At 51.6% G+C, this 27,168-nt stretch overlaps 1 protein-coding gene across 1 annotated transcript in view; it reads left to right on the forward strand.

Annotated features, from left to right (window-relative positions):
- The first annotated feature begins 3,414 nt into the window (after window positions 1-3,414).
- LOC123767196 (heart- and neural crest derivatives-expressed protein 2) overlaps window positions 3,415-27,168 on the forward strand; it is a 49,848-nt gene continuing 26,094 nt past the window's right edge. The window contains exon 1 of the mRNA XM_069304788.1: window positions 3,415-4,093. Within this exon, the coding sequence (XP_069160889.1) occupies window positions 3,452-4,093 (642 nt within the window). The 5' untranslated portion in view covers window positions 3,415-3,451. The remainder of the gene's footprint in view (window positions 4,094-27,168) is intronic.

The following is a 27,168-nucleotide window of genomic DNA, read 5'->3' on the forward strand; positions in this document are numbered from 1 at the left end:
TTGTAGTGTTAGTGTAGCATCTTGTAGTGTTAGTGTAGCATCTTGTAGTGTTAGTGTAGCATCTTGTAGTGTTAGTGTAGCATCTTGTAGTGTTCCTGTAGCATCTTGTAGTGTTAGTGTAGCATCTTGTAGTGTTCCTGTAGCATCTTGTAGTGTTAGTGTAGCATCTTGTAGTGTTCCTGTAGCATCTTGTAGTGTTAGTGTAGCATCTTGTAGTGTTAGTGTAGCATCTTGTAGTGTTAGTGTAGCATCTTGTAGTGTTCCTGTAGCATCTTGTAGTGTTAGTGTAGCATCTCGTAGTGTTAGTGTAGCATCTTGTAGTGTTAGTGTAGCATCTTGTAGTGTTAGTGTAGCATCTTGTAGTGTTCCTGTAGCATCTTGTAGTGTTAGTGTAGCATCTTGTAGTGTTAGTGTAGCATCTTGTAGTGTTAGTGTAGCATCTTGTAGTGTTAGTGTAGCATCTTGTAGTGTTCCTGTAGCATCTTGTAGTGTTAGTGTAGCATCTTGTAGTGTTAGTGTAGCATCTTGTAGTGTTAGTGTAGCATCTTGTAGTGTTAGTGTAGCATCTTGTAGTGTTAGTGTAGCATCTTGTAGTGTTAGTGTAGCATCTTGTAGTGTTAGTGTAGCATCTTGTAGTGTTAGTGTAGCATCTTGTAGTGTTAGTGTAGCATCTTGTAGTGTTCCTGTAGCATCTTGTAGTGTTCCTGTAGCATCTTGTAGTGTTTGTGTAGCATCTTGTAGTGTTCCTTTAGCATCTTGTAGTGTTCCTGTAGCATCTTGTAGTGTTCCTGTAGCATCTTGTAGTGTTCCTTTAGCATCTTGTAGTGTTCCTGTAGCATCTTGTAGTGTTAGTGTAGCATCTTGTAGTGTTCCTGTAGCATCTTGTAGTGTTCCTGTAGCATCTTGTAGTGTTCCTTTAGCATCTTGTAGTGTTCCTGTAGCATCTTGTAGTGTTCCTGTAGCATCTTGTAGTGTTCCTGTAGCATCTTGTAGTGTTCCTGTAGCATCTTGTAGTGTTCCTGTAGCATCTTGTAGTGTTCCTTTAGCATCTTGTAGTGTTCCTGTAGCATCTTGTAGTGTTAGTGTAGCATCTTGTAGTGTTCCTGTAGCATCTTGTAGTGTTCCTGTAGCATCTTGTAGTGTTCCTGTAGCATCTTGTAGTGTTCCTGTAGCATCTTGTAGTGTTCCTTTAGCATCTTGTAGTGTTCCTTTAGCATCTTGTAGTGTTAGTGTAGCATCTTGTAGTGTTAGTGTAGCATCTTGTAGTGTTCCTGTAGCATCTTGTAGTGTTCCTGTAGCATCTTGTAGTGTTAGTGTAGCATCTTGTAGTGTTCCTGTAGCATCTTGTAGTGTTCCTGTAGCATCTTGTAGATGGTACCCTGACCCATCAGGTTGTTGGGCTTGACGCCTAACTAACTAACTATGGAGGGTTATTAAGGCGACACACTGAGCTACCAGTGAGTCATGAGCAGAGTACAGGACTAAGTAAACTTCCAGTGTATATACACCAATACAGGGAGGTATACTGCGTGTGTATAGTATCCCTCTGTCAGGCTGTTGTAACGCGATCATAACAGTCTCGTTGGTCCAGTTCTGTGTATTTAGTGGCTGTATGTATTATACATTTATTATGTATGAATTCTGCACTGTATCTTGTATCACATGTATGTATTTTTATGTGAATAAAATGTTTTTAGCGATAATTCAAAGTTGTTTAATAGCCTCCTGAAATTTTCAAATTTTGTTTCGGTAATAAATTTGGTAGTAAATTTAGTTTTTAAATAATAACTTGAAATTTAGAATTTGAAGCTCCAGGATGAGACGATAAACATAGCCTAAGCTACTCTATCATTTTGTATCTCAGTGTCTCAATAAACGTTCTTCAATTTGAATTGAACTTAGGCTCCATGAAACCAGCCGTTTAGAATACAATTCTTCCGTTGTACAATTCTAACTACTTTGGAACTTTGGAACTAGTTCTACTCTGGAACTTTGGACACGTCAGACGTCAAGTTCAGGGAGGTCCCTTCTCAGTCCTCCAGAGGGTGACAGGAAGCCTGTACGGGTGGTGGAAACCTCGCCGGTGAAGCCATCCATTACTGTCTGCGGAAGGTTCAGGGTAACCTAATTACCTAAACCTCACTACCAAACTTCTCTGTACCTGACTAAATTGGTGGAGTTTGGGGCTAATTAACAACTAGCTGGAAGTGGAGAGGGAGCAATTGGCGCTCAAGTGGCGGCTAACATGAGCATTGTGTCGTGTTGAGTAGCAGGTCCCCAGTGGAGGTCCCTGGTCCCCAGTGGAGGTCCCTGGTCACCAGTGGAGGTCCCTGGTCACCAGTGGAGGTTCCTGGTCACCAGTGGGGTCCCAGGTCAATAGTGGGGTCCCAGGTCACCAGTGGGGTCCCAGGTCACCAGTGGGGGTCCCAGGTCACACCAGTGGGGTCCCAGGTCACACCAGTGGGGTCCCAGGTCACCAGTGGGGTCCCAGGTCACCAGTGGGGTCCCAGGTCACCAGTGGAGTCCCAGGTCACACCAGTGGGGTCCCAGGTCACACCAGTGGGGTCCCAGGTCCCCAGTGGGGTCCCAGGTCCCCAGTGGGGTCCCAGGTCCCCAGTGGGGTCCCAGGTCCCCAGTGGGGTCCCAGGTCACCAGTGGGGTCCTAGGTCACCAGTGGGGTCCTAGGTCACCAGTGGGGTCCCAGGTCACCAGTAGGGTCCAAGGTCACCAGTGGGGTCCTAGGTCACCAGTGGGGTCCCACGTCACCAGTGGGGTCTTAGGTCCCCAGTGGGGTCCCAGGTCACCAATGGGGTCCCAGGTCAGCAGTGGGGTCCCAGGTCACCAGTGGGGTCCCAGGTCACCAGTGGGGTCCCAGGTCACCAGTGGGGTCCAGGTGGGGTCCCAGGTCACCAGTGGGGTCCCAGGTCACCAGTGGGGTCCCAGGGGGCGGGAAAGACTCCGTCAGCACACCATGATGGTGGCCGGGGGGGCCGGTGCCGGGGGCCGTAATTATTAACCAAACAGACCTGAGAATCAGTCATCTGAAGGGAGGTAATTTAGCGGCGGAGTGCGCGGCGGGGGCGTGACTTACGGCTTCCTAAGTCACCGCCGGAGCCCCGTAATCCGGTAAAGTGCGTCGGGAACGGCCACCAATTTACCGTAATTGAGTTACAAAGATCGTGATGGCCGCCCACATACGTCACTCCGTGGCCCCGCCTCCTTCCTCCGTATTGGCCGGCTCCCGCCGAAACGCACGTTTTAGGGCGGGGCTTCACCCGCAGCTGGACCAATGGGAAGCGAGGGTAGTATGGGCTTAAGTCAAATGTGGACCAATGATAGGCGCGTGTGGGCGGGGCTCCGATGCCGAGGTGTGGGTGGAGTGAGGGAGTCGGCGCGAGGTCTGGCACTCGGTGTTGAACCCTTGGGCAGTTGTGGTCAGTGGGTAGTGACGATGAGTCTCGTCGGAGGATATTCCATGCCGCAGAGTTACGGCCACGCCGCCATGGGTGCCGCCTCGTCCCCGGAGGCCCTATACTCGCCCTACTACTCTCATCCGAGCCCCCCGGGGCAGACGCTGTACCCAGGATGGGGCTACACCCCCTCGGGGTACTCGCCGGGCTACACGACGGAGGTGGCGTGCCCGGAGTACGGGGTATCTGGGGGCTTCGTGCTGGGGCCGGGGTCGCCGCACGACCTGGGCGGCGACTACACCATCGAGATGGTGGACGGGTGTGGTCGTGTGGTGAAGCGGAGGTCGTCGGCCAACAAGAAGGAGCGTCGGCGGACGCAGAGCATCAACAACGCCTTCGCGGAGCTGCGGGAGTGTATCCCCAACGTGCCCGCCGACACTAAGCTCTCCAAGATCAAGACGCTAAGACTCGCCACCTCCTACATCGCCTACCTCATGGAGGTCCTGCACGCTGAAGACGCCGCCGCCGCCGCCCACCACCACCACCACCACCACCCAGCGGCGCCGCCCACTGCCGCAGCCGCCCCTCCTGCCGCAGCCGCCGCCCCTCAACCCTTCAGGGCCCACCTGCCGCCCACACCTGCCACCACCAACCCTGCCGCAGCCGCCGCCCTTAATGACAAGGTTAGTGCCGCCGCCCACCGTTATTATTATTGTTAGTGCCACCACCATTATTATCAGTGCCACCACCATTATCAGTGCCACCACCATTATCAGTGCCACCACAATTATCAGTGCCACCACCATTATTATCAGTGCCACTACCATTATTATCAGTGCCACCACCATTATTATCAGTGCCACCACCATTATCAGTGCCACCACAATTATCAGTGCCACCACCATTATTATTATCAGTGCCACCCACCATGACGTTATTAGTGCCACCACCATGACGTTATTAGTGCCACCACCATTATTATCAGTGCCACCCACCATTATTATTAGTGCCACCACCATTATTATCAGTGCCACCACCATTATTATCAGTGCCATCACCATTATTATCAGTGCCACCCACCATTATTATTAGTGCCACCATTATTATTAGTGCCACCACCATTATTATCAGTGCCACCACCATTATTATCAGTGCCACCACCATTATTATCAGTGCCACCACCATTATTGTCAGTGCCACCCACCATTATTATTAGTGCCACCACCATTATTATCAGTGCCACCACCATTATTATCAGTGCCATCACCATTATTATCAGTGCCACCCACCATTATTATTAGTGCCACCACCATTATTATCAGTGCCACCACCATTATTATCAGTGCCACCACCATTATTATCAGTGCCACCATTATTATCAGTGCCACCATTATTATCAGTGCCACCACCATTATTATTAGTGCCACCACCATTATTATCAGTGCCACCACCATTATTATCAGTGCCACCATTATTATCAGTGCCACCATTATTATCAGTGCCACCACCATTATTATTAGTGCCACCACCATTATTATCAGTGCCACCACCATTATTATCAGTGCCACCACCATTATTATCAGTGCCATTACCATTATTATCAGTGCCATCACCATTATTATCAGTGCCATCACCATTATTATCAGTGCCACCCACCATTATTAGTGCCACCATTATTATCAGTGCCACCACCATTATTATCAGTGCCACCACCATTATTATCAGTGCCATCACCATTATTATCAGTGCCATCACCATTATTATCAGTGCCACCCACCATTATTATCAGTGCCATCACCATTATTATCAGTGCATCATCATTATTATCAGTGCCACCACCATTATTATTAGTGCCATCACCATTATTATCAGTGCCACCACCATTATTATCAGTGCCATCACCATTATTATCAGTGCCACCACCATTATTATCAGTGCCACCACCATTATTATCAGTGCCACCACCATTATTATCAGTGCCACCACCATTATTATTAGTGCCACCACCATTATTATCAGTGCCACCATTATTATCAGTGCCATCACCATTATTATCAGTGCCATCACCATTTTTATCAGTGCCACCCACCATTATTATCAGTGCCACCACCATTATTACCAGTGCCACCACCATTATTATTAGTGCCACCACCATTATTACAAGTGCCACCACCATTATTATCAGTGCCACCACCATTATTATTAGTGCCACCACCATTATTATCAGTGCCATCACCATTATTATCAGTTCCACCACCACCATTATTATCAGTGCCACCACCACCATTATTATTAGTGCCACCACCATTATTATCAGTGCCATCACCATTATTATCAGTTCCACCACCACCATTATTATCAGTGCCACCACCACCATTATTATTAGTGCCACCACCATTATTATCAGTGCCATCACCATTATTATCAGTTCCACCACCACCATTATTATCAGTGCCATCACCATTATTATCAGTTCCACCACCACCATTATTATCAGTGCCACCACCATTATTATTAGTGCCACCACCATTATTATCAGTGCCATCACCATTATTATCAGTTCCACCACCACCATTATTATCAGTGCCGCCCACAATTATGAGTGCCACCACCATTATTATTAGTGCCACCATTATCAGTGCCACTACCATTATTATCAGTTCCACCACCATTATTATTAGTGCCACCACCATTATTATCAGTGCCGCCCACAATTATGAGTGCCACCACCATTATTATTAGAGCCACCACTATTATCAGTGCCACCACCACCATTATTATCAGTGCCACCACCATTATTATCAGTGCCGCCCACAATTATGAGTGCCACCACCACCATTATTATCAGTGCCACCACCACCATTATTATCAGTGCCACCACCATTATTATCAGTGCCACCATTATTATTAGTGCCATCACTATTATTATCAGTGCCACCACCATTATTATCGGTTCCACCACCATTATTACCAGTGCCACCACCATTATTACCAGTGCCACCACCATTATTATCAGTTCCACCACCATTATTACGAGTGCCACCACCATTATTGCCAGTGCCACCACCATTATTACAAGTGCCACCACCATTATTATCAGTGCCACCACCATTATTATTAGTGCCACCACCATTATCAGTGCCACCAGTGCCACCACCACTATTATCAGTGCCACCACCACTATTATCAATACCACCACCATTATTATCAGTGCCACCACTATTATTATCAGTGCCACCACCATTATTATCAGTGCCACCACCACCATTATTATCAGTGCCACCACCATTATTATCAGTGCCACAACCACCATTATTACCAGTGCCACACCACTATTATCAGTGCCACCACCACCATTATCAGTGCCACCACCACCATTATCAGTGCCACCACCACCATTATTATCAGTGCCACCACCATTATTATCAGTGCCACCACTATTATCAGTGCCACCACCATTATTAGCAGTGCCACCACTATTATTAGCAGTGCCACCACCATTATTATCAGTGCCACCACCATTATTATCAGTGCCACCACCATTATTACCAGTGCCACCACCACCATTATTATCAGTACCACTACCATTATTATCAGTGCCACCACCATTATTATCAGTGCCACCACTATTATCAGTGCCACCACCATTATTATCAGTGCCACCACCATTATTATCAGTGCCACCACCACCATTATTATCAGTGCCACCACCATTATCTTCAGTGCCACCACAATTATCAGTGCCACCCACCATTATTACCAGTGCCACCACCACCATTATTATCAGTACCACTACCATTATTATCAGTGCCATCACCATTATTATCAGTGCCACCACCACCATTATTATCAGTGCCACCACCATTATCATCAGTGCCACCACAATTATCAGTGCCACCCACCATTGTTATCAGTGCCACCACCACCACCATTACCAGTGCCACCCACCATTATTACCAGTGCCACCACCACCATTATTATCAGTGCCACCAACCATTATTATCAGTGCCACCACCACCATTATCAGTGCCACCACCAGTATTATCAGTGCCAACCACCATATCAGTGCCACCACCATTATTACGAGTGCCACCACCATTATTATCAGTGCCACCATTATTATCAGTGCCGCCACAATTATTATCAGTGCCACCACCACCATTATTATCAGTGCCACCATTATTATCAGTGCCGCCACAATTATTATCAGTGCCACCACCACCATTATCAGTGCCATCCATTATTATCAGTGCCACCACCACCATTATTATCAGTGCCACCACCATTATTATCAGTGCCACCACCATTATTATCAGTGCCACCACCATTATTATCAGTGCCACCACCATTATTATCAGTGCCACCACCATTATTATCAGTGCCACCACCACCATTATTATCAGTGCCACCACCACCATTATTAGTGACACCACCACCATTATTATCAGTGCCACCACAATTATTATTATCAGTGCCACCACCAATATTATATATATATATATATATATATATATATATATATATATATATATATATATATATATATATATATATATATATATGAATGAAAACTCACACCCCAGAAGTGACTCGAACCCATACTCCCAGAAGCAACACAACTGGTAACTACTCGGATTAAGGCGCCCTGTAGTTACCAGTTGTGTTGCTTCTGGGAGTATGGGTTCGAGTCACTTCTGGGGTGTGAGTTTTCATTCGCATATAGTCCTGGGGACCATTCAGGCTTGTTCGCATTTGTGTTCCTCACGTGTGCCCCAAAGAATGAGGTGATTTGGTGAAATGCTATGCCCAAGATTACCATCCGAGTTGCCGTCGGGGAAGTGGCTCAAATAGCCTCGGCTATCACTTCCTTTTGACGGCCGTGATGGTCAAGCGGATTAAGGCGCCCTGTAGTTACCAGTTGTGTTGCTTCTGGGAGTATGGGTTCGAGTCACTTCTGGGGTGTGAGTTTTCATTCGCATATAGTCCTGGGGACCATTCAGGCTTGTTCGCATATATATATATATATATATATATATATATATATATATATATATATATATATATATATATATATATATATATATTATATATATATTTATATATATATGCTTCAGTTGGGACGCCGTTCAGAGGGTCGTTGTTCGAGGCAAACTTGGTATTAAATGCATAATTAAGTGAGAGCTTGAGACTGTAGAGCTCTCTCAGTCCCACAGTAAGTGTAGCTCTCTTGTGTACCGTGGGAGAGTGACTGTGGGACTCTTGTGTACCGTGGGAGAGTGACTGTGTACTCTTGTGTACCGTGGGAGAGTGAGTCACTGTATGGGACTCTTGTTCTCTGTGGGAGAGTTGTGTTATTGTGGGGGTTCCTCTTTACCCTGGGAGTGTGGTTGAGGTAGATGGGATACAACGAGGGAGATGCTCTGTACCCCAGGGCACAGTGTAATGACAGTGTAAAGCACTGTACCCCAGGGCACAGTGTAATGACAGTGTAAAGCACTGTACCCCAGGGCACAGTGTAAGGACAGTGAAAAGCTCTGTACCCCAGGGTCCAGTGTAATGACAGTGAAAAGCACTGTACCCCAGGGCACAGTTTAATGACAGTGTAAAGCTCTGTACCCCAGGGCACAGTGTAAGGACAGTGTAAAGCTCTGTACCCCAGGGCACAGTCTAATGACAGTGAAACGCACTGTACCTCAGGACATAGACCTTAAACCACAGCTGTAGCTCATTCTATGATCAGATATACAGCAAAATACAAGTCACAGGTTCGAATCATCTTTTTCCAGATGGTACAAAAGTCAGCCCTAGAACTCACCTCTGTACAAGACCTGTACAAACTCCCCGTCGACATTAATAACATCTTCAGCAGGACACCAGGAAAAAAACCATTCCGTTCAACAGTAATAAATTGTAAATGCAGTAAAAATTACGCAAAACGGAATATTGGGTAAAAAGCCCAATCACTGTTGTGCGGGCTTTTGTGTCGGGGCAGGTCTGCGCTGGCGGGTTCCGACGGGTTCCTTTGACAAGTGGACCAGACCACACACCAGAAAGTGAAGGGACGACGACTTGTCGGTCCATCCTGGACCGTTCTCAAGTCGATTGTGACTTGAGAATATGATTCGCAAGATACAATCTCTTCCGTGCCGCAGAGATCCCTTCAATTTAGAGATGGTAGACCAGCTCGGACGAGGCGGTCCGCCGATGGACCAACCTAGCCTCCAAGCAACCATTGCTGGATCTTGCGGGGAAATTCTCCCCTAAAATCACTGTTTTTCCCCTCATCCAGGGCCAGAAGCCTGAGAGTTTGTGTGCCAGTTTCCCCGCCACACCAGGGGAGAATAGGGGGTAGGGAGGAACCATTTCCTATCCTCCAACCATGGGGTCAGGGGTCTGGGCTAGGTGATCTCTGGTGTTCCCGCGTGTTGTGTCTTGTGGGGTCGTGGTTCACTGTTCTCTCAGGGTAACCTCTGGGCCTTAACACCTCCCACAGGTCCTCTAGCAGTGTAGTGGGAGGGTGTAGTGGTGGACAGTGTAGTGGGACGGTGTAGTGGTGGACAGTGTAGTGGGACGGTGTAGTGGGACGGTGTAGTGGGACGGTGTAGTGGGATAGTGTAGTGGGATAGTGTAGTGGGATAGTGTAGTGGGATAGTGTAGTGGGACAGTGTAGTGGGACAGTGTAGTGGGACAGTGTAATGGGTCAGTGTAGTGGGTCAGTGTAGTGGGACAGTGTAGTGGGACAGTGTAGTGGGACAGTGTAGTGGGTCAGTGTAGTGGGTCAGTGTAGTGGTGGACAGTGTAGTGGGACAGAGTAGTGGGACAGTGTAGTGGGACAGTGTAGCGGGACAGTGTAGTGGGACAGTGTAGCGGGACAGTGTAGTGGGACAGTAGTGGGACAGTGTAGTGGGACAGTGTAGCGGGACAGTGTAGTGGGACAGTGTAGTGGTGGACAGTGTAGTGGTGGACAGTGTAGTGGGTCAGTGTAGTGGTGGACAGTGTAGCGGGACAGTGTAGTGGTGGACAGTGTAGTGGAACAGTGTAGTGGTGGACAGTGTAGTGGGACAGTGTAGTGGTGGACAGTGTAGTGGAACAGTGTAGTGGTGGACAGTGTAGTGGGACAGTGTAGCGGGACAGTGTAGCGGGACAGTGTAGCGGGACAGTGTAGCGAGACAGTGTAGCGGGACAGTGTAGCGAGACAGTGTAGTGAGACAGTGTAGTGGGACAGTGTAATGGTGGACAGCGTAGTGGGACAGTGTAGTGAGACAGTGTAATGGTGGACAGTGTAGTGGGACAGTGTAGTGAGACAGTGTAATGGTGGCCAGTGTAGTGGGACAGTGTAGCTGGACAGTGTAGCGGGTCAGTGTAGTGGGACAGTGTAGCGGGACAGTGTAATGGGACAGTGTAGCGGGACAGTGTAGTGGGGCAGTGTAGCGGGAAGGTGTAGTGGGACAGTGTAGCGGGACAGTGTAGTGGGACTGAGTAGTGGGACAGTGTAGTGGGTCAGTGTAGTGGGAAGGTGTAGTGGGACAGTGTAGCGGGACAGTGTAGTGGGAATGAGTAGTGGGACAGTGTAGTGGGACAGTGTAGCGGGACAGTGTAGTGGGACAGTGTAGTGGGACAGTGTAGCGGGACAGTGTAGTGGGAATGAGTAGTGCGACAGTGTAGTGGGACGGTGTAGTGTTACGGTGTAGTGGTGGACAGTGTAGTGGGACAGTATAGTGGGACAGTGTAGTGTTACGGTGTAGTGGTGGACAGTGTAGTGGGACAGTGTAGTGGGACAGTGTAGCGGGACAGTGTAGCGGGACAGTGTAGTGGGACAGTGTAGTGGGACTGAGTAGTGGGACAGTGTAGTGGGACAGTGTAGTGTTACGGTGTAGTGGTGGACAGTGTAGTGGGACAGTGTAGTGTTACGGTGTAGTGGTGGACAGTGTAGTGGGACAGTGTAGTGGGACAGTGTAGCGGGACAGTGTAGCGGGACAGTGTAGTGGGACTGAGTAGTGGGACAGTGTAATGGGACAGTGTAGTGTTACGGTGTAGTGGTGGACAGTGTAGTGGGACAGTTTAATGTTACAGTGTAATGGGACAGTGTAGTGTTACGGTGTAGTGGGACAGTGTAGTGGGACAGTGTAGTGGCACAGTGTAGTGGGACAGTGTAGTGTTACGGTGTAGTGGGAGAGTGTAGTGATGGACAGTGTAGTGGGACAGTGTAGTGGGTCAGTGTAGTAGGTCAGTGTAGCGGGACAGTGTAGCGGGACAGTGTAGCGGGACAGTGTAGTAGGTCAGTGTAGCGGGACAGTGTAGCGGGACAGTGTAGCGGGACAGTGTAGTGGGACAGTGTAGCGGGTCAGTGTAGTGGGACAGTGTAGCGGGACAGTGTAGCGGGACAGTGTAGTGGGACAGTGTAGCGGGTCAGTGTAGTGGGACAGTGTAGCGGGACAGTGTAGTGGGACAGTGTAGCGGGACAGTGTAGCGGGTCAGTGTAGTGGGACAGTGTAGCGGGACAGTGTAGCGGGACAGTGTAGTGGGACAGTGTAGCGGGACAGTGTAGTGGGACAGTGTAGCGGGACAGTGTAGTGGGACAGTGTAGTGGGACAGTGTAGCGGGACAGTGTAGTGGGACAGTGTAGTGGGACAATGTAGTGGGACAGTGTAGCGGGACAGTGTAGTGGGACAGTGTAGCGGGACAGTGTAGTGGGACAGTGTAGTGGGACAGTGTAGTGGGACAGTGTAGCGGGACAGTGTAGTGGAACAGTGTAGCGGGACAGTGTAGTGGGACAGTGTAGTGGGACAATGTAGTGGGACAGTGTAGCGGGACAGTGTAGTGGGACAGTGTAGCGGGACAGTGTAGCGGGACAGTGTAGTGGGACAGTGTAGTGGGACAGTGTAGTGGGACAGTGTAGCGGGACAGTGTAGTGGGACAGTGTAGCGGGACAGTGTAGTGGGACAGTGTAGTGGGACAGTGTAGTGGGACAGTGTAGCGGGACAGTGTAGTGGGACAGTGTAGTGGGACAGTGTAGCGGGACAGTGTAGTGGGACAGTGTAGTGGGACAGTGTAGCGGGACAGTGTAGTGGGACAGTGTAGTGGGACAGTGTAGCGGGACAGTGTAGTGGGACAGTGTAGCGGGACAGTGTAGCGGGACAGTCTAGTAGGTCAGTGTAGCGGGACAGTGTAGCGGGACAGTGTAGTGGGACAGTGTAGCGGGACAGTGTAGCGGGACAGTGTAGTGGGACAGTGTAGCGGGACAGTGTAGTGGGACAGTGTAGCGGGACAGTGTAGTGGGACAGTGTAGTGGGACAGTGTAGCGGGACAGTGTAGTGGGACAGTGTAGCGGGACAGTGTAGTGGGACAGTGTAGCGGGACAGTGTAGTGGGACAGTGTAGTGGGACAGTGTAGCGGGACAGTGTAGTGGGACAGTGTAGCGGGACAGTGTAGTGGGACAGTGTAGCGGGACAGTGTAGCGGGACAGTCTAGTAGGTCAGTGTAGCGGGACAGTGTAGCGGGACAGTGTAGTGGGACAGTGTAGCGGGACAGTGTAGTGGGACAGTGTAGCGGGACAGTGTAGCGGGACAGTGTAGTGGGACAGTGTAGCGGGACAGTGTAGCGGGACAGTCTAGTAGGTCAGTGTAGCGGGACAGTGTAGCGGGACAGTGTAGTGGGACAGTGTAGCGGGACAGTGTAGCGGGACAGTCTAGTAGGTCAGTGTAGCGGGACAGTGTAGCGGGACAGTGTAGCGGGACAGTGTAGTGGGACAGTGTAGTGGGACAGTGTAGCGGGACAGTGTAGTGGGACAGTGTAGCGGGACAGTGTAGTGGGACAGTGTAGTGGGACAGTGTAGTGGGACAGTGTAGTGGGACAGTGTAGCGGGACAGTGTAGCGGGACAGTGTAGTGGGACAGTGTAGCGGGACAGTGTAGTGGGACAGTGTAGCGGGACAGTGTAGTGGGACAGTGTAGTGGGACAGTGTAGCGGGACAGTGTAGTGGGACAGTGTAGCGGGACAGTGTAGTGGGACAGTGTAGTGGGACAGTGTAGCGGGACAGTGTAGTGGGACAGTGTAGTGGGACAGTGTAGTGGGACAGTGTAGCGGGACAGTGTAGTGGGACAGTATAGTGGGACAGTGTAGTGGGAAAGTGTAGTGGGACAGTGTACCGGGACAGTGTAGCGGGACAGTGTAGTGGGACAGTGTAGCGGGACAGTGTAGTGGGACAGTGTAGTGGGACAGTGTAGTGGGAAGATTTACGTACAACAGCTCATTAGATATTTTGGTCCCTAGGGTGGTTGTTAGTGCGCTTCCCCCCCCCCCCCCCGCCCTCTCTCTCGCCTGCCTGCCACCAGCCTGCCTGCCACCAGCCTGCCTGCCACCAGCCTGCCTGCCTCCAGCCTGCCTGCCACCAGCCTGCCTGCCACCAGCCTGCCTGCCTCCAGCCTGCCTGCCTGCCTGCCACCAACCTGCCTGCCTCCAGCCTGCCTGCCTGCCTCCAGCCTGCCTGCCACCAGCCTGCCTGCCACCAACCTGCCTGCCACCAGCCTGCCTGCCACCAGCCTGCCTGCCACCAGCCTGCCTGCCTCCAGCCTGCCTGCCTGCCACCAACCTGCCTGCCTCCAGCCTGCCTGCCTGCCTCCAGCCTGCCTGCCTGCCACCAGCCTGCCTGCCACTAGCCTGCCTGCCACTAGCCTGCCTGCCACCAGCCTGCCTGCCACCAACCTGCCTGCCACCAGCCAGCTTGCCGCCAGCCTGCCTGCCACCAGCCTGCCTGCCTGCCACCAGCCTCCCTGCCACTAGCCTGCCTGCCACCAGCCTGCCTGCCACCAGCCTGCCTGCCACCAGCCTGCCTGCTACTAGCCTGCCTGCCACCAACCTGCCTGCCTCCAGCCTGCCTGCCTCCAGCCTGCCTGCTACTAGCCTGCCTGCCTGCTACTAGCCTGCCTGCCACCAGCCAGCCTGCCGCCATCCTGCCTGCCACCAGCCTGCCACCAGCCTGCCTGCCTCCAGCCTGCCTGCCACCAGCCAGCCTGCGACCAGCCTGCCTGCCACCAGCCAGCCTGCCACCAACCTGCCTGCCACCAGCCTGCCTGCCACCAACCTGCCTGCTACCAACCTGCCTGCCACCAGCCTGCCTGCCACCAGCCAGCCTGCCACCGGCCTGCCTGCCACCAGCCAGCCTGCCACCAGCCTGCCTGCCACCAGCCAGCCTGCCACCAACCTGCCTGCCATCAGCCTGCCTGCCACCAGCCTGCCTGCCTGCCACCAGCCAGCCTGCCACCAGCCTGCCTGCCACCAACCTGCCTGCCACCAGCCAGCCTGCCACCAGCCTGCCTGCCACCAGCCTGCCTGCCACCAACCAGCCTGCCACCAGAATGCCTGCCACCAACCTTCCTGCCACCAGCCTGCCTGCCACCAGCCAGCCTGCCACCAGCCTGCCACCAGCCTTCCTGCCACCAGCCAACCTGCCACCAACCTGCCTGCCACCAGCCAGCCTGCCACCAGCCTGCCTGCCACCAGCCAGCCTGCCACCAACCAGCCTGCCACCAGCCTACCTGCCACCAGCCAGCCTGCCACCAGCCTGCCTGCCACCAGCCTGCCTGCCACCAACCAGCCTGCCACCAGCCAGCCTGCCACCAGCCTGCCTGCCACCAGCCAGCCTGCCACCAGCCTGCCTGCCACCAACCAGCCTGCCACCAGCCTGCCTGCCACCAGCCTGCCTGCCACCAGCCTGCCTGCCACCAGCCAGCCTGCCACCAGCCAGCCTGCCACCAGCCTGCCTGCCACCAGCCTGCCTGCCACCAACCAGCCTGCCACCAGCCAGCCTGCCACCAGCCTGCCTGCCACCAGCCTGCCTGCCACCAGCCTGCCTGCCACCAGCCAGCCTGCCACCAGCCAGCCTGCCACCAGCCTGCCTGCCACCAGCCTGCCTGCCAGCTGCCTGTCACCAGCCTGCTAGCTGCCTGTCACCAGCCTGCTAGCTGCCTGTCACCAGCCTGCTTGCCACCAGCCTGCCTGCCACCAGCCTGCCTGCCACCAGCCTGCCTGCCACCAGCCTGCCTGCCACCAGCCTGCCTGCCACCTGCCTGTCACCAGCCTGCTTGCCACCAGCCTGCCTGCCACCAGCCTGCCTGCCACCAGCCTGCCTGCCACCTGCCTGTCACCAGCCTGCTTGCCACCAGCCTGCCTGCCACCTGCCTGTCACCAGCCTGCTTGCCACCAGCCTGCCTGCCACCAGCCTGCCTGCCACCAGCCTGCCTGCCACCACCCAGCCTGCCACCAGCCTGCCACCAGCCTGCTTGCCACCAGCCTGCCTGCCACCACCCAGCCTGCCACCAGCCTGCCACCAGCCTGCCACCAGCCTGCTTGCCACCAGCCTGCCACCAGCCTGCCTGCCACCACCCAGCCTGCCACCAGCCTGCCACCAGCCTGCCACCAGCCTGCCACCACTGGCATGAGAGAGAGGGACGGGGTCAGCATGTAACATATTCACCGGAGGACGGAACACTCTTCGCCTTAGTTATACACACATTACCATGTGGGCGATGGTCCCCTGACGTGTCTAGGGCTGCCCCTGACGTGTCTAGGGGGCCCCTGGCGTGTCTACGGTGCCCCTGACGTGTCTAGGGGCCCCTGGCGTGTATAGGGGGCCTCTGACGTATCTAAGGGTGCCCCTGACGTGTCTAGGGGTGCCCCTGACGTGTCTAGGGATGCCCCTGACGTGTCTAGAGGGCCCCTGGCGTGTCTAGGGGGCCCCTGACGTGTCTAGGGTGCCCCTGACGTGTCTAGGGGCCCCTGGCGTGTATAGGGGGCCTCTGACGTATCTAAGGGTGCCCCTGACGTGTCTAGGGGGGCCCCTGACGTGTCTAGGGATGCCCCTGACGTGTCTAGGGGGCCCCTGGCGTGTCTAGGGGGCCCCTGACGTGTCTAGGGTGCCCCTGACGTGTCTAGCGTGCCCCTGACGTGTCTAGGGATGCTCCTGACGTGTCTAGGGGGCCCCTGGCGTGTCTAAAGGGGCCTCTGACGTATCTAAGGGGGCCCTGGCGTGTCTAAGGGTGCCCCTGACGTGTCTAGGGGGGCCCTGACGTGTCTAGGGGTGCCCCTGACGTGTCTAGGGGTGCCCCTGACGTGTCTAAGGGGCCCCTGACGTGTCTAGGGTGCCCCTGACGTGTCTAGGGGTACCCCTGACGTGTCTAAGGGTGCCTCTGACGTGTCTAGGGGTGCATCTGACGTGTCTAGGGGGCCTCTGACGTGTCTAAGGGTGCCTCTGATGTGTCTAGGGGTGCATCTGACGTGTCTAGGGGGCCCCTGACGTTTTAATGGGTGCCCCTGACGTGTCTAGGTGTGCCCCTGACGTGTCTAGGGGGCCTCTGACGTGTCTAGGGGGCCCCTGACGTGTCTAGGGATGCCCCTGATGTGTCTAGGGATGCCCCTGACGTGTCTAGGGTGCCCCCTGACGTGTCTAGGGGTCCCCCGACGTGTCTAGGAATGCCCCTGACGTGTCTAGGGATGCCCTGACGTGTCTAGGGGGGCCCCTGACATATCTAGGGGTGCCCCTGATGTGTCTAGGGTGCCCCTGACGTGTCTAGGGGTGCCCCTGACGTGTCTAGGGGTGCCCCTGACGTGTCTAGGGGGTCCTTGACGTGTCTAGGGGTCCCCCGACGTGTCTAGGAGTGCGCCTGACATGAGAGGAGACATGATCACACCATACAACATACTGAGGGGGAATAGACAAATACAGCCTCTCTAAATTAAATGGAAGTAGAACAAGAGGACATAAGAGGAAGCTGCACCCAAACACACACACACCACACACAGGGACCCACACACACCACACACAGGGACCCACACACACACCACACACAGGGACCCACACACACCACACACACCACACACCACACACAGAGACCCACACACACACTACACACCACACACAGGGACCCACACACACCACACACCACACACACACCACACACACACACACACCACACACCACACACCACACAGGGACCCACACACACACACCACACACAGGGACCCACACACACACCACACACAGGGACCTACACACACTACACACAGGGACCCACACACACACACACACCACACACACCACACACAGGGACCCACACACACCACACACAGGGACCCACACACACCACACACAGACACCCACACACACACACACACACCACACACAGGCACCCACACACACACACACACCCCACACACACACCACACACACGGACCCACACACACCACACACAGGGACCCACACACACACACACCACACACAGGGACCCACACACACACCACACACACACACACCACACACAGGGACCCACACACACACACACCACACACAGGGACCCACACACACCACACACAGGGACCCACACACACCACACACAGGGACCCACACACACACCACACACAGGGACCCACACACACACCACACATCACACACACCACACACAGGGACACACACAGGGACACACACACAAACACACACACACACCACACACACCACACACACACACACAGGGACCCACACACACCACACACAGGGACCCCCACACACACACACACACACACACACACCACACACAGGGACACACACACACACACCACACACACACACACCACACACAGGGACCCACACACACACACCACACACAGGGACACACACACACACACACACACACACACACACACACACACACAGGGACACACACACAAACACACACACACACCACACACACACACAGGGACCCACACACACAGGGACCCACACACACCACACACAGGGACCCACACACACACACACAACACACACACAGGGACACACACACACACACCACACACAGGGACCCACACACACACACACACACCACACACAGGGACACACACACACACACACACACACACACCACACACAGGGACACACACACACACACACACACACACACACACACACACACACACACACACACACACACACAGGGACACACAAACACACACACCACACACAGGGACCCACACAAACACACACACCACATACAGGGACACACACACACACACAAACACACACACACCACACACAGGGACACACACACACACACACAAACACACACACCACACACAGGGACACACACACACCACACACACACACACACACAAACACACATACACCACACACAGGGACATACACACACCACACACACACACACAGGGACCCACACACACCACACACCACACACACACACAAACACACACACACCACACACAGGGACCCACACAAACACACACACCACATACAGGGACACACACAAACACACACACCACATACAGGGACACACACACACACACACCACACCACACACAGGGACCCACACAAACACACACACCACACACAGGGACCCACACAAACACACACACCACACACAGGGACCCACACAAACACACACATCACACACAGGGACCCACACAAACACACACACCACACACAGGGACACACACACACCACACACCACACACACACACACACAAACACACACACACCACACACAGGGACACACACACACCACACACCACACACACACACACACAAACACACACACACCACACACAGGGACACACACCACACACACACACACAGGGACCCACACACACCACACACCACACACACACACACACACAAACACACACACACCACACACAGGGACACACACACACGACAGAAATAATTAATGGGAGGAAGAGAGTCTACCTTTATCCTAAGAAACAAAGGGAGATTGACCAAAGGGCATCCCAAGGGAGGAAAGGGAGGAGGGATGAGGGGACAGAGAGGAAGGGGAGAAGGAGGGGAAGGGAGGGGACTGAGAGATGGGAGGGGGATGGGACAGGACAAGCGAGCCTTCATGTGTTAATGATCTGTTTGCCTAACTTAGTTACTGTTTTCTCTACCCTGTTCTTAGGTTACCTCTCCCCCCCCCAACCCCCTTCCTTCCCTCCCCCCCCCCTCCGCCAAGCCCTATTCACCTCCGCCAACCCATATTCACCCCTGTCAACCCCCTCTTTCTTACCTTTCCGTGGGTTTGATATTTTATCATGTGAATGCCCTGTCATTAAAAAATAATACAAAATTCGACGTCCACTGCCAGGCCCGGGGGCCGCACTGGTAGTTAGGTGATGATGCTTGAGCCATCTTGGAACTGTGAGTACATGTATGACCTGTATGACCTCAGTCATACAGCCTCTCTCATACATGCGTATAGCATCGCCTCATACATGTGTAAAGGATCACATGTGCCTATAGCCTCAGTCATACATGCGTGTATAGCATCGTCTCATACACGCGTACAGGGTCACATGTGCGTATAGCCTCTGTCATACATGCGTGTAGCATCGTCTCATACACGCGTACAGGGTCACATGTGCGTATAGCCTCAGTCATATATGCGTATAGCATCGCCTCATACACGCGTACAGGGTCACATGTGCGTATAGCCTCAGTCATACATGCGTGTATAGCATCGTCTCATACACGCGTACAGGGTCACATGTGCGTATAGCCTCTGTCATACATGCGTGTAGCATCGTCTCATACACGCGTACAGGGTCACATGTGCGTATAGCCTCAGTCATATATGCGTATAGCATCGCCTCATACACGCATACAGGGTCACATGTGCGTATAGCCTCAGTCATACATGCGTGTATAGAATGGTCGCATACAGGATCATACCTGTTTATAGCTTCTATAATACACCATACATTGCTACTCCCCCCCCCCCCACCCTCTTTGTCGAATGTCTCTATCAGCATGAAACCATTTGTATCTCTTAACTCTGTACTCCAGTAATAGTTTCCTGTAGTCACCCATGTTTCTGTGAGTGGGAGAGTGGGACAAGGGGCTACGTACGCGCCCTAACAAGCAATTGGTTCATCAACTTTATTTGTACCTCCCTCGTCATTGGTGCAACGCGCCTGTTAGACGCTGTTATGTTCATCTTTTGTAACTGTACCAGTCACAGTCCTGTTACAACACCAGCCAGGCTGACTGTCACACACATGTACACTGTCACACATCTGTCAGCCGTCACACACCTGTCAATCGTCACACTAGTCATTCAGGAAACAGCAGGAGTTGAGACGCCTGGCAGCTCACTGGTCGGCTGCTACAGGAGGGTGAGAGACGGCAGCCAATCACCTTCTCGGGTGTCAGTCGGCTCCGCCCACCGTCCAATTATCAGCCAATTAGCGAGCTACCTGGCGGCTCTCACACCTGGGCCCGGGCGGCTCACTGTCCAGGTACATTGGCGGGAAAATGTATAAGTGGGCGGTTGTGGCGTGAATGGTGTCCTTCACCAGTGGTGTCCTACAGTGCTCCGGGTAGTTACTGTCGCCCCACACTAATTACTGCCTGCTGGAGACAACGGCTAATCACCAATAATAACAGCTATAATGACCTAAATCACATCCGCATCTCAGTGTTCATCGCCCCATACACACACCCTAAAAGGTGCCCTCTGGACTGGCTGTCTTGGACTGTATTTACACAAAAGCGACGGTGTTCTAGAAGCTTTTGTACGTAGCCAACAGCGCTAATGTTATATTATGAGAGTTGGTTTCGTACACGGCGGCTGGTTAGGCTTGTCTCCGTCTAAACTGGTCTGAGCAAACGTTTTCTTAATTGTCTTAATTAGATTTAAGGCAGTGGTTAGAGGTAGCTTCGCTACCTTCCATTTTCTACTAGTCTACTACTTCTATTCTGCTTGGTACCTGGTTGATGGAGTTCTGGGAGTTCTACTCCCCAAGCCCGGCCCGAGGCCAGGCTTGACTTGTGAGAGTTTGGTCCACCAGGCTGTTGCTTGGAGCGGCCCGCAGGCCCACATACCCACCACAGCCCGGTTGGTCCGGCACTCCTTGGAGGAAACAATCTAGTTTTCTCTTGAAGATGTCCACGGTTGTTCCGGCAATATTTCTTATAGTCGCTGAGAGGATTTTTTTTAATTTTGTCCCGAGGAACGAGTTTATTGGGCAGCGTCACTCATCCAGTGAGTGGACACACCACCATAGTGACAGTATTGGGCAGCGTCACTCATCCAGTGAGTGGACACACCACCATAGTGACAGTATTGGGCAGCGCCACTCATCCAGTGAGTGGACACACCACCATAGTGACAGTATTGGGCAGCGTCACTCATCCTGTGAGTGGACACACCACCATAGTGACAGTATTGGGCAGCGTCACTCATCCAGTGAGTGGACACACCACCATAGTGACAGTATTGGGCAGCGCCACTCATCCTGTGAGTGGACACACCACCATAGTGACAGTATTGGGCAGCGTCACTCATCCAGTGAGTGGACACACCACCATAGTGACAGTATTGGGCAGCGCCACTCATCCTGTGAGTGGACACACCGCCATAGTGACAGTATTGGGCAGCGCCACTCATCCTGTGAGTGGACACACCGCCATAGTGATGGTAATCTGTCAACCCTTGAAATCTTACGTTATCTTGAGGGTGCAAAATGGGGGAATCTTTTAAGAACAGAATCAATATTTGACAAATAGTGTTTTCCTAACTCAAACAATGTGGGGTTTATTATTCTACACATATTTCTAATGTCTCTCAGGTGTTCACATTCTCTCAGGTAGTGGTCAAGGCGGTGTCCGTCACTCTCACCACAGATTCTGCAACTCCGCTGCTCAACTGTTGTTTCCATTCCGTATCTCCATGGATATTTGTATCCAAGACGGATTCTCGCTATTACTGATTCTCTCCCGCGTCCTCCTCCTCTTCGTCCATAATGATTGGGATTGGCAGCAGCAACCATGTTGTACCATCGTACAGATTCACTGGTTTGTGCTTCTATCCTCCTTTCCTCAGTTACCTTGTCACGGTGATGTTGCCTGACAATACCTCTAATTTGTAGTAGAGTCTTGGGTATGAAGTATTCAATATGGTCTCCTTCAGCGCCTTCAGCAGCCAGCACATCTGCTCGTTCACTCCCACATATTCCAACATAGGAGGGGATCCCGAACATGGGAGGGGGCTCCCCAACATGGGAGGGGATCCACAGGAACTTGACGACTCTTCCCTGGTTGGGTAGTACCCTCACAGCTCTCTTGATCTCAGCGACTATCGCAAGATTTTCTGACCGACTTTTACTTAGACTTTGCAGTTAGGCTGCTTTTGAGTCAGTGCAGATCACTGCGTCATTAGTGTTTAGTTCAAGGAATCTTAACGCCATAACAATGGCAGTCAACTCTGTTTGCTTTGAAGAGGCATAGTTCTCAATATGTGCTTTTTCTTCATTTCTGCGTTGGAAAGTATTATCCTTGATTACCGTGTATGCTGCACCAGCCCTGCCATTGACAGGATTAGATGACCCGTCAGTGTAAATTTGATCTAGTTCATCTCCGGCTTCTTTATAAATTTCCTCGAGATACTTGTGCCTCATTTCTTGTGGTAACATGTTGAACTTTTTCGTTGCCATTTCATTGATGATAATCCTGCATGAGTCATCCTCCCAGGGAGGTAACCTCTCTACAGGCACGACCATTCCAGGTCATAGCTTTCAGTGCCTTCAGAGTCGACTTTTGCATGTTCCTATGAGTTGATTGAGCTCCTCTTTCTTCCCCTTGTTAGAGCCGACAGTGACGCCAAGGTACCGATAGTGGTCAACCCATTCAAGTGTTACACCATTAATTTGTAGTTCTTCATTTGTTCTCCGCTTGTGATGGGAGTATTATTTGGTCTTGTTTGTGGAGAGAGTGAAACAGAGCTCAACACATTTCCTTCCAAGGAGTTCAATGGACTGTTCAATTTTTCCTAAGGTGGGAGCTTGTATTAGGACATCATCTGCATATCCCACTGGTTGTGTTCCTTCCGGAAAATCAATATTTGCAATGGCGTTCATAAGTACATTGAATAGTGTAGGGCTTAAGACTCCGCCTTGGGGGGTCCCGAGTTCCATATTCACTGTTCTGGAGACTGCTCCATTGAAGCAGACCTTGGCTTTCCTTCCTGTGAGGTACTTGGCCCTCCAGAATTTTCCATGTTTATATTATTTGATATCTCTCTCGTCTCCTATCTATTGAGTACATTTGGAGAGCTTTGAGACGATCCCAATAATTTAGGTGCTTTATCGCGTCTATGCGTGCCGTATATGTTCTCTGTATTCCCTCTATTTCAGCAATCTCTCCTGCTCTGAAGGGGGAAGTGAGTACTAAGCAGTACTCAAGACGGGACAACACAAGTGACTTGAAGAGTACAACCATTGTGATGGGATCCCTGGACTTGAAAGTTCTCGTAATACATCCTATCATTGTTCTGGCTGACGCAATACTTGCTTGGTTATGCTCCTTAAACGTTAGGTCGTCAGACATTATTATTCCCGGATCCTTTTCTTGATGTTTTCCGACTATGGGCAGATTTGATTGTGTTTTGAAGACATTCTGAAGACAATGTCTTCTTAAATCTCTCTGTGTGGCTCACCTGAGTTTCTGTCTATCATGTTATGATAGATAATGATAGACACCTTAGATGAGAGAGAGAGAGAGAGAGAGAGAAAGAGAGAGAGAGAGAGAGAGAGAGAGAGAGAGAGAGAGAGAGAGAGAGAGAGAGAGAGAGAGAGAGAGAGAGAGAGAGAGAGAGAGACAGAGATGCAATTTATGTCAGGGATTGACATATTGGCATATGACAGATCGACAGCCGACGACATATACACATAACCAGCCCGACCAGCCGACAAATGGAGGCTATAGACCCGCGTACCGACGCATGCGCACAGCTCTGGTGGTCACCCGACCAGGACGGGACCGGAGCCCCTATCCTTAACCTCAGGGGAAAAAAATGATGCCCGTGTGTCAGGTTACATAAACACCGCTGAACCGCGGGTGTGTGTGTGGGGGGGGGGGGGGAGGGGGGTCACTGGGGTGGGGGGGAGAAGGGAGGTGAGGGAGGGAAGTTTGTAGAGGGAGAGAGAGGGAGGGAGGGAGGTAGGGAGCAGCTAAGAAGGAGGTAGAAGGAGCAAGTAGGGACATGGATCTTTAACTTCCTAACAAACAGAAAGCAGAGTGAAATAGTCAACACAGTAACATCCGGATCATCTACTGTGAAGAGCTCCGTCTCCCCCCCCCCCCCCCAAGGGTACTGTGCTGGCTCCCGTACTTGTCCTCGTTTACTTAGTAAACAGTTGATTGACAGTTGAGAGGCGGGCCGAAAGAGCAGAGCTCAACCCCCGCAAGCACAACTAGGTAGATACACAGTGGCAAAGATACAGTATTGTATCATCTTTTGCAGATGATACAGCGATATTCCTGAGCGTAGACAACATAGAGGACACGACACATCTCCACTCACATGATAATCACGTCTTTCAATGGGCCACAGAATAACATGATATTATTTATAGAGGACAAGTTCCATTTACGCCTCTACGGAAAAAAACGACAACCACAGAGCAGAAACCACATATAAAACACAGTTAAACCTCACCATTGAAAGAAAATGCCATGTAAAAAGATTTAGGAGTAATCATGCCAGAGACTTTACGCTTAAACAACACAACAAAGTTGTCACAACTGCAAGAGAAATGACAGGTTGGATAACCAGAACCTGCCAAACAAAGATATACTAATCATCACACACCAATGATGATACATTTTATGACGCTAGTGCTCTCTAGTGCGGAATATTGCTGCATACTAACAGCCCCATTCAACGCTGAAGAAATTGCTGACCTGGAGAGCGTGCAGAGATCCTTTACTGCTAGACTCCACTCAATACTCTAAATTATTGGGACCTCCTTAATGTTAAATCTGTATTCCATAGAGTGAAAGCGAGAGAGATACATAATAATTTTCACTTGGAAAATATTAGAATTAGTGGTTCCAAACCTGTACACAGAAATAACATCACATGAGACCAGGAGGCATGGCAGGATGTGCAGAATACCCCCGTTGAAGAGCAGAGGTGCAACAGGTACTCTGAGAGAGAACTCTATCAACATCAGAGGCCCGAGACTGTTCAACACGCTTCCACTACACATAAGGGACATAACTGGCCGACCCCTCACAGTGTTCAAGAGAGAACTATCAACATCAGAGGCCCGAGACTGTTCAACACGCTTCCACTACACATGAGGGACATAACTGGCCGACCCCTCACAGTGTTCAAGAGAGAACTATCAACATCAGAGGCCCGAGACTGTTCAACACGCTTCCACTACACATAAGGGACATAACTGGCCGACCCCTCACAGTGTTCAAGAGAGAACTATCAACATCAGAGGCCCGAGACTGTTCAACACGCTTCCACTACACATAAGGGACATAACTGGCCGACCCCTCACAGTGTTCAAGATAGAACTATCAACATCAGAGGCCCGAGACTATTCAACACTTCCACTACACATAAGGGACATAACTGGCCGACCCCTCACAGTGTTCATGAGAGAACTATCAACATCAGAGGCCCGAGACTGTTCAACACGCTTCCACTACACATAAGGGACATAACTGGCCGACCCCTCACAGTGTTCAAGAGAGAACTATCAACATCAGAGGCCCGAGACTGTTCAACACGCTTCCACTACACATAAGGGACATAACTGGCCGACCCCTCACAGTGTTCAAGAGAGAACTATCAACATCAGAGGACCGAGACTGTTCAACACGCTTCCACTACACATAAGGGACATAACTGGCAGACCCCTCACAGTGTTCAAGAGAGAACTATCAACATCAGAGGCCCGAGACTGTTCAACACGCTTCCACTACACATAAGGGACATAACTGGCCGACCCCTCACAGTGTTCAAGAGAGAACTATCAACATCAGAGGCCCGAGACTGTTCATCACGCTTCCACTACACATAAGGGACATAACTGGCCGACCCCTCACAGTGTTCAAGAGAGAACTATCAACATCAGAGGCCCGAGACTGTTCAACACGCTTCCACTACACATAAGGGACTCTCGCAGTGTTCAAGAGAGAACTTGACAAGCACCTTCAAAGCATAAGGTGCTCGACAAGCCCTAACCAACCAGGCTGTGGTTCATACGTCACGCTGCACGCAGCCGCATCGAACAACCTGGTTGATCAAACCAGCAACCAGGATGCCTGGGCAGAAACCGAGCCGCGGGGACGTTGATCCTCGGAATCATCAACAGGTGGACAGGAAGATAAGGAGGATAGGTATAGAGTTAGGGAGGGTGAGAGCGTTTTTTTTTTTTCTTCTACCACAGACGTGGCCAGACATTTACACTGCTAACCAGCATATAAACAATGGCTTCTGTCCTCCATGGACAGAGTGAGAGATCTGTTAAACACACAGTTCTGGGATGTGTTGAACAATCAACCACAGAAGGCGAGTGTGGTGCTTTTAAAATGCTAATCTAACCTATTGTAAGATAGCTGCTATAGAAACTAGTGTGGCACTTAACCACTGAAGGGTGATTATGGTGCTTTTACAAGCTCAGGTTATATAGTTACATCACATACATTGTATAACTGATACATTACATGGTCAATCTTGGGTACAAGTCCAATATATCATCAAGTGTTCCAGTACTCATATAGTAGTTACACAGTTCAGCATACCAGGAGGCCTGGTCGACGACCGGGCCGCGGGGACGCTAAGCCCTGGAAGCACCTCAAGGTAACCTCAAGGTAAGGTAACTTTAGCCCAGGAGGGCGAAAGTCAGTCAATATGGGACATTCTACAATATTATGTTCAAGTGAGTGTACGGTGAGGGTGGGT

This window comes from Procambarus clarkii, chromosome 53, assembly GCF_040958095.1.
Source record: "Procambarus clarkii isolate CNS0578487 chromosome 53, FALCON_Pclarkii_2.0, whole genome shotgun sequence".
NCBI lineage: Eukaryota > Metazoa > Arthropoda > Malacostraca > Decapoda > Cambaridae > Procambarus > Procambarus clarkii.